General features: G+C 39.0%; 1 protein-coding gene across 2 annotated transcripts; it reads left to right on the top strand.

Annotated features, from left to right (window-relative positions):
- The first annotated feature begins 1,798 nt into the window (after positions 1 to 1,798).
- psmd14 (proteasome 26S subunit, non-ATPase 14) lies at positions 1,799 to 5,784 on the top strand. 2 transcript variants are annotated; one of them, XM_034581323.1, is made up of 11 exons: positions 1,799 to 1,935; positions 2,858 to 2,908; positions 3,259 to 3,330; positions 3,425 to 3,544; positions 3,720 to 3,790; positions 3,900 to 4,050; positions 4,161 to 4,268; positions 4,489 to 4,563; positions 4,657 to 4,782; positions 5,262 to 5,324; positions 5,608 to 5,784. In XM_034581323.1, the coding sequence occupies exons 2-11, from the start codon at positions 2,861 to 2,863 to the stop codon at positions 5,704 to 5,706; spliced, it is 933 nt and encodes a 310-aa protein (XP_034437214.1). In that variant the 5' UTR covers positions 1,799 to 1,935; positions 2,858 to 2,860; the 3' UTR covers positions 5,707 to 5,784. The 2 variants fall into 2 exon arrangements, with proteins under 2 accessions (XP_034437214.1, XP_034437216.1); XM_034581325.1 differs by having other exon boundaries at positions 1,827 to 1,932; positions 2,854 to 2,908.
- The last annotated feature ends 3,246 nt before the right edge of the window (positions 5,785 to 9,030 follow it).

Genomic DNA, 9,030 nt, shown 5'->3' with positions numbered 1-9,030 from the left:
TTTCTCCTCCATTTGCTTAATGCTTTGAACCTGTTTGGTTTCCAATGCTGCATTTATCTCAAGCCTTTCATTGGGCTCATTTATCCATGTTTCCATTGTTTGTCTGGGTCATTTACAAAAGCTTTAGAAATGACTTTTCCCCATATAGAGCAACAAAATGAATAGGTTTCGAATTGAGCCACTGGGAAGCTGTCAACCAATCATATGTGGAGCTGCATTCAATGGGACCACACAGTCAGCAATAATGATTCATTAACAAAAACTCAGCCCCCTCGAAAGGAAAAAATAATGGCCCTCTGCCTCCTGTATTGTCTTCACTCATCAAGTTATTGCTTAGATAAGACCCCTTTAATGGTGGGTGTAGCCTAAACCTGCTGAAGTGTCATTATAGGAGACTACAAGCCAAAGGAAATGAGATAAAACTGAGAGAGCATTAAGGATGTATACTTTAATAATCAGGAGGATGGGCATCTTGAAGAAGCACATCCTGGTTTAGGCTGTGAGGAGGTAGCAGGAGGTGCTGTGGGTGTGGAGAGGGAGGGATTGAGGAATGCGGATGATTATCTGTCCTCTCTGCATCCACCAAAGAACTAACATGCCAGCTGACCTGTCTGGCTGTGACACGGCTTGGACAGATCGTCAGAGTTGTTCTGCAGGATTGGCCACTGCCGGTGTGAAATACACCAGAGCAAATGAGGGCTTTTCCACCAACGCCAGTGTGACGGCGTGGCTTGGCCTGGAGTTTGTGGCTCCTCTGGGAATAATGAAATGCCTGCATGTTGAAATATGAGACGCCACACAGACGTCACAGCAGTTTTCATTCCTTGTAGTATTAAAGGAGAGACGCTGCATGTTTTATCAGTGTTGGTGATGATAACAACCCTGGCTAAGTCCATTGTTGCATTCATTTAAATTCTAATATGTATATCTAATAACCTTAAAGTACTAACTTAATGTCCCAGTTGATGGCCTATTTAATATTGTTCTTACCACTTCTCTCTTTAAAAATAAATATTGGACCTATTCTGAAGTTTCAAACTAAAATGATGTTGTATGGTGTAGCTACATACTGTGTACTTTACATACATACTCTAAACAGCAGCTAGGGACAAAGATTAAATTCTGTTTGAACATTGATACATGTTCAAAACATGTAAACAAAGAGCCATCAACCCACCAGAAGCACACAACCTCTCAGTAAGGCCAGCAGAAAAGAGAGTGAGGAAAACTATATCTTATCCTAACATGATCTTTTCCAAAAACACATTTAATTCAAGTTTATCGATACAAAATAAAAATCCAGCCAAGGGACTGAACAGCATAGATGAAATATTCCATTTAAATACAAAACATTTTGCAGTTAACAAGCCTTCATATCTTGATTTAAAATATTCAACCTGTAGAAATGTATCCCAGAATTCAATAAATGGGCACTGTAGCTTTTAATAAAATTATTATTATTATTATAAGTAAAGGGATGGTGTTATTAATATCACTTATTTAATATTTATATATCATGTATTATATTCTTAATATACTAGATAATATAATAATAATAAGCGATATATACTAATCATTTAGTTAGATATCTGTTGTCCTTTCTTTGTTCGACCAACGACCAAAAACATGGGAAATAGTTCATTATTATGATGATGATGATGATGATAATAATAATACTAATAATACTACTACTACTACTACTACTAATAATAATAATAATAATAATATTATTACCATCACTAGTATTATGTGTGTCGTCCCTGTCGCGCCCCCGTGTGTCCTGAATTTGCAGTGGTCCGTCGTGACGTCACGAGAGCGACGGAAGTAGTTTTTCTGAGAAAAGAATCTGGCTGATTCATTGTAGTCGGTGTGTTTGACTCTGATCACAGAGAGAAACTCGTTCTTCTGAACCTACGACAGATTTGACAGCAGGTAAGTGGAGTCAGGGCTCGAACACAGACATTAACTTTAATAAAACACGGTGAGACGGAGTCAGCGCTGGTAGTTTGTCGCTGCTTCTCTGCCCCGAGATGACACGGGCGAAGTTAGCATGAGTAAGCTAACAGCACGCTAATGCTAACAGCCAACATTAGTTTCTAAACCGAGCGATTTAACGTCAGTTCATTAACAAGTTCCTCTCTTGTTATTTAATTTCTGCTAAAACACATTGAACGATAGATGGAATCAAACATTAGCACTTGATTATCCGTGTTTACGTGACTCTGGAAAGCAGCTATCTGGTGCTAACTAGCCACTTGGCCGCTAACGTCATTTCTATGCAGGATTTCTTTGAGTTTAGAATAATAATGATGTTGTAGATGTGACAGATTCAGGCTTTTATAGACACGAAATTATAAATGTACTTGTGTCTGCAACCAATAAGATATAAGGCCCTGTGATGTAGCAGCAAAAGTACAGAATAGGTTCAAACACAGAAAATAATGTATTGAAAATAAGAATAAAAATGAACTAGAATCTACACCAGAGAAAATACGAAGGAAGCATTAGCCTAAACAATACTGACATATTAAAACTGTTAGTATAGTTTTTGATGCTGTTGCACTATATTGTATTATACTGACTGGTGTATTTATTATGTTGTCTAATCCACTTTTTTTTATCTCATGTTGTTTTACCAACAACTTGAAGTTAATAAAAAAAGAAATCTTAGGTCCAAGATATATATTTTATGTAAACAATTTGTACAGAATTTATCCAAAAGTGCTCTTCAACTTATTTGTATCTGATATATCTGATCTTTTTATAATCACATGTCACATGTACCTCTCTAATATCTGATAAGTTCAGGTTGCTGCTAATGACTTTTTAATGTTTTATTATTTTTTTTAACAGAAACAATATGGATCGGCTGCTGAGACTTGGAGGTGGAATGCCCGGCCTTGGCCAGGTAACGCAATGATCGAATAATCCATAGATGCTTAGTATCAGTGCTTATATGTATTTTAAAGCTCTTAGATGATATTTAATAAAACATTTTGGTTTGCCACACTGGTTTCTGCTCATAACACTCTTGGGATTCAGTACTGCATCGATTAAGACAATGTTACTTTCAGCATTAGCAAGTAGAGGTGAGACAAATGTATAGCAGTCTCATATCTTCCCACACAAATCTCACCCTTTACATTTTATATGAATACAAATTCTGGATGATTCTTGGATTGTGATGGTTAATTTGCAATGTTACTGTATTTGAAAGACCAGAACCACTGGTAAATAAACTGTGGTTTGACTCCTCAGGGTCCACCAACAGATGCTCCTGCAGTGGACACAGCAGAACAGGTGTACATTTCCTCTCTGGCCCTGCTCAAGGTAATCACTTATTATCTGCACTAATCCCTTTTTCAATGTGGTCATATTCAGTTTTGTGTATTTATTGGCACCTTTGTGACGTCTCATTCATTAGATGTTGAAGCACGGGCGTGCTGGTGTACCAATGGAGGTCATGGGATTGATGCTGGGAGAGTTTGTTGATGACTACACAGTGCGAGTGATTGATGTGTTTGCCATGCCCCAGTCAGGAACGGTATGTTTTCTCCCTCATGATATTAATTGTTAGAAAATACCTGATCCAGATGTCTCATAACATACTGCACTTCATTAAGCTTTGCATTATGATATGAAGTAGGATAACAAATGCTTTGTTCTTCTTCTGATATCAATAGTTTTACAACAACGTCTTGTTTTTTCTACCCTTACAGGGTGTGAGTGTTGAAGCAGTGGATCCTGTTTTCCAGGCCAAGATGTTGGACATGCTGAAACAAACCGGCAGGTAAAACTTGCAGTCAGAATATTATCATTAATTCCTCTGGTCAGATTTGGTCTCTCACAAACATCTTGAAACCTGTTCGCTGTCTTCCTTTCTTCGTGTCGCTCTTAAGACCAGAGATGGTGGTGGGATGGTACCACAGTCACCCTGGGTTTGGCTGTTGGTTGTCTGGCGTGGACATCAACACTCAGCAGAGCTTTGAGGCCCTGTCAGAGCGAGCTGTTGCTGTTGTGGTTGATCCCATTCAGAGCGTCAAGGGAAAGGTAAAGATGCGTGGCTGCTGCTGAACACAAGATCATCAATTCATTGTGAATCCAGAGTGAATAGTAGAAATAAAGTACTGTTCAGTAAACTGGTTTCATGTGTTCCACAGGTTGTTATTGACGCCTTCAGATTGATCAACGCCAACATGATGGTTTTGGGTCATGAACCCAGACAAACCACATCTAACCTGGGTCATCTGAACAAGCCCTCAATCCAGGTAACAGAAGATTGATGATTTATACAACCACTTCATTCTGTCGGTGCTTTTCCTGTCAAAAATCCATACTGAATTTGATCACAAGAAGTTTTAAAATACATTTCAATATTTACTGATGGATTTTTCCTCAGTGTTTGAGGACATTCTCGGGTCAGAGAACGAAGACATTTTGCTCGTTATTTTACTGGGTTTCACTCAATGTTTTTCTTTTTGTTTGCAGGCTCTGATTCATGGACTCAACAGACATTACTACTCCATCACCATCAATTACAGGAAAAACGAGCTGGAGCAGAAGGTTAGAGAATACACATTATATAATGCTTTTAACAATAAATTTATTTGTGGTGTTTTATTAAATCATGAAAAACATGGCTGTCATTATTCAAAGATGCTGTTGAACCTGCATAAGAAGAGCTGGATGGAGGGACTGACCCTGCAGGACTACAGCGAGCACTGCAAGCTCAATGAGACCATTGTTAAGGAAATGCTGGAGCTGGCTAAGAACTACAATAAGGTGAACTCCTTCAGGCCTCATCCAACAGCCTTCTGAAAATCATTTTCATAAACTCATCAGAAAAGCCCTCAATACAGCACAAACTGGAACAAAGGTTCTAGCGTGCCTTGCTGCATGATAACAATCAAGATGAGTACATTTGATTAAAATATTATTGTTGGGTTTATCAACCTTCTATACAGAGGTATTAATAATCTTCATATTGACTTTTAAACTGTAGAGATCACATCACAGTGATTTCACAGAGGGAATTACTTATCTATCATTTTTATTCTACTGTTTGCTCCAGTGCAGCAGTCAGAGAATCAGTGTGACCCTACCATGAGTTTGTTGATATCTGCGAACATGCTTTATTTCCCTTATACAAGATTCCTCAGTTCTTGCATGACCATAACATTATATTCAGTATTTCCTCTGAGCCATGCATACAAATACTTTGTGGCTCTTTGAGATGTGACACTGTTGTGTTTTTAACTCAGGCGGTCGAGGAAGAGGACAAAATGACCCCAGAGCAGCTGGCGATCAAGAATGTTGGAAAACAGGTAAGAAAACAAAGTTCAGATGAAGACATTTGTGTAAGCTGATGTTTATAAAAAAAAATATTTTGGTATTATGACACATTGCTCCATCAAGGCCAGTTAATGTGAGAGGAAGAGTTAATGAATGTCATTGCAAGTAGATAATGAATAGAAACTGGGATCTGATTACTTAGTCAATACAGTTATCCAAGTTTTTGTTTTTTTTCAACCAAAGACACTGTATTAGTTTAAATCGTCTTGGTCACATCTCACTGTTGATGTTCTCAATCTTCTGTCCTCCCTGCAGGATCCCAAGAGGCACTTGGAGGAGCATGTAGATGTTCTAATGACATCCAACATCGTTCAATGCCTAGCGGCCATGTTGGATACCGTGGTTTTCCAGTGATGGTCCTGTGTGTGTATAACTGTTAATATTGCAACCATTGTTGTCTTTTATATAAAATAAATGTATGTATGAAACGAATTGACTTATTTCTGCTTTGAGGTGAGGCAGTGTGGGCGGCATCAGATTTAGTTTTTCCAAGCAACAAAGTTCTTTGAATCAAAGTATATATTTTTTATTGTATTATTGTTTGACAATATCTCAAAAGAGTATTTCGTGTTTTTGTGTTAATCTGGATGCATGCAGTTTTTAACCAGGGGCAAGCTGAGTGATTTGGAAAAAACATGAATCCTTAGTCCTGTTTAGGACATTTAATCTAAATATGATGCAAGAGAAACCAATGGTTGAATACACAGATCAGCCTCAGCATTAAAATCAGTGCTGATTTGTGATTTCAGTCATTTTCCATGACGTCATAACGTCAAAAAACTAAACCGATCAGGTCTGATTGGTAGAAAGCTGCTGTTATTGAACCCAAGTACTTGGATGTAATAACCATTCATACCACTGGATGGAGCAAGAGTTGCAGTTTACACGGATGAAAACAAGATTTTATAAAACATTTCAGTCCCCTTATTGTTCCAAAGCTTCCAAGTTACACACCTCCTGGGATCAGTTTTTATTAAGTTTGAAACAACAGTTGGAAAGAGCAAACATCAGATTCCTGGTGCCAAAATACAAAAAAACAAACTTTATATCGTCTTTACTGAGTCCATTGTAAAATATTATTGCTCCACTGTGCATGAGTAACAGTCTGTTACTTCTGACTGGCCCTGAATTTCAAAGGTAGGATTTCCTCCCACATGTTTTCTCTCAGGCTTGAGAACAAAGTTAGTGAAATGGAAAAAGATGATGCAGGCATCATGAGCGTAGACTGCATGATCATGGCCTTTTACAAGTTTAAAAAAAGGCAAGAAGCAAACGTAATGTCCTTTAGTCAGCCTAGTTAAGTTTGGATCTGTAATGTTCAGTCGACAGATATCAAATTCAGATGTGAGTCATTACAGATTTTGTAGCCGGTTGTTTTCAGAAAGGAAGAACATGACGGATGGTAAAGACATTAACCTGACATATGAAATATACAGTTTGACCTGGGCTAGATGGACCTGATAGCATAGCAACAAAGGAGCCTTTGTAGACCGTAGAACAATCGTGTTTTCTTGCTCTGATCGTGGGAGCTGGACCCAAATGCCAATATCCCTCTTAGTTTATTATAGCGTGAAGAAAAACGTCTCAATAATGGGCTTGCGGGATCTCGGCCAGAGATGCAGCTTACACTGCAGTAACTCCAGAGACCACGGAGCATATGGTGTTTCTCCACCCTGTCCAGTATATACTAACTTGACAGAGAGTTACGAGCGACGTGGCCTCCTGCCATGATATCGACCCCGGGAGGCTTCAGGTTACATAATTCTTGTGCCTGACTGAAATCTTTGCAAATCACACAGGATGGAATTGGCTTTCTTTCAACGTGAATGTTGGGATGGTGTGAAATGAACTGAAACACCCTCTCTCTGGTGATTTGGGGAATGTGAACCTTTGCCCCCGGACAAAGTCCTCGTGAAAAATCCATAAACTAAAATCCCTGGCTGAACAGATCTCAGAGTTTCAGTGCACCTTTACTGTCCAAACCCACCTGTGTTTTCTCCAGTCCATTGCATGGAAGCAACAGAGGACAACTTGTCTCGTGTTCCTTCGTAGCACTTATTTTTAAAGTCTCTGACCTCATGGCAAACCACTTCTAAGTAGATCATTTCAGAGGGGGAGACTGTGAACAAGGCAAGATTGAACGATGGTGTTGTTTTGGTGTGGTTTAAGAGGACAGATCACTCCCATGGACGAGAACACATCCCGCTGGCCCTGCCTCAGTGGATGGGAGCCTGAGGATGACAGCATGAAGTCATTCTTTAGTATGTGCTCTCTCAGATAAATAGTTTTACAGTGTTTTGTAAAAGTGTTTTACAATCATAAACAATTACAGCATAAAAAACTGCATATAAGTCAACTTTTGTTTTCGTGAACTGCTGAGAATTCTTTGTTTCTGAGTCATGGTGTTGTGAAATGAAGTGCGGAGGTGATAAATGATCGTAAACCTTCTTTTGTTGAGTTTCAGTTTGTTCTTGACCATGGAAACAGGTTTTGACAAAAACAATCTCACTTCATGGTCCATGCATTTGCTGCAATAGAGATTTTGATCATATGATTCTCGGAATGTGAGTTGATTGGTCCACCACTTTTGTCCAGACTGAAATATCTGAAGTCGTATTTCATTAATTGCCATTCAATTTTCCCGCTCGGTCCCCATGAGTGGAGGAATCCTACTAGGTTTGGCGATACCCTAATGTAGGAAGTACTGCCCACAACAAGTATATTTTCACTTGTCATGTAAAATATGGAAACATCCACTTGATTGGCACAGAATTTGATACAGACATTCTTGGTTCCCAGAGGTTAATCCCATCGACATGTTGATGGTCACCTGACTTCTGCTCTACAAGGCCCACCAGGAGGCGCACTCAACAGCTGAATGATTTTTTAACTAATTAAGTTCACACATTTGTGCCCTGCTTCATGAAAGATTGAGCTACTTTTCATTTAGTCCTGCCATCAGGCACATTTTCAGTTTGTCAAGTACTATAGTTTATTAACCAAATACTGTACCTGAAAACTTAATCAGCCACCTCTAACAGCTGATGAGTGGAACTTTAGTCCAAAGTATGAGTAGCCGCAGGCCTTATGTTTGCAGGTTGTCTGTCCCTATTCTTGGAACGCGATATCTCAGGGAGTCTTTTTGTATTTGGTACAACTGTTCACTTGGTGGTCAAAGGTCAAGGTCTCTGTGACGTTTCAAAAAATGCTTTTGTTATTGTTAATGCAGTATCTCATGAACACCTTGAGAGAACCCTTTGGGTGGTCAAAGGTCACAGAGGAACTTCTTCAAATGTGGGTGGTGAAACTTGGGTGGAACTTCAAATTGTGCACAAAGTTTAATCTTAGACTCACAGATACAGTAAATGTATACATACCGGCCTCACAAAACCTGGTTCTGGCCTCTTGAACATGAAATCTCACTATCTTCTTCAAATGTGGACTATAGTCTCCAGGACTCAAAGAATAACTGAATAGATTTCAGTGGTCAAAGGTAAAATTTACAGTGACCCCATATTCTAAATGCAATACGTCAGGAACCCCTGGAGGGACCGAAGCTGGACGCATACAACTGCAGGGCAGTAAGTCTAGTTTCTTTTTGTATGCGTACTGCACTGCATGTGTTAGAAAGTACAAGTACTCTGCACATCTGAGTGAACATCTCTTTGGGGTTATAAC

The sequence above is a fragment of the Hippoglossus hippoglossus genome, chromosome 3, assembly GCF_009819705.1.
Source record: "Hippoglossus hippoglossus isolate fHipHip1 chromosome 3, fHipHip1.pri, whole genome shotgun sequence".
NCBI classification, from domain to species: domain Eukaryota; kingdom Metazoa; phylum Chordata; class Actinopteri; order Pleuronectiformes; family Pleuronectidae; genus Hippoglossus; species Hippoglossus hippoglossus.
The sequence above is the reverse complement of the archived record's forward strand: the minus strand, read 5'-3'. Positions and strand labels throughout refer to the sequence as shown.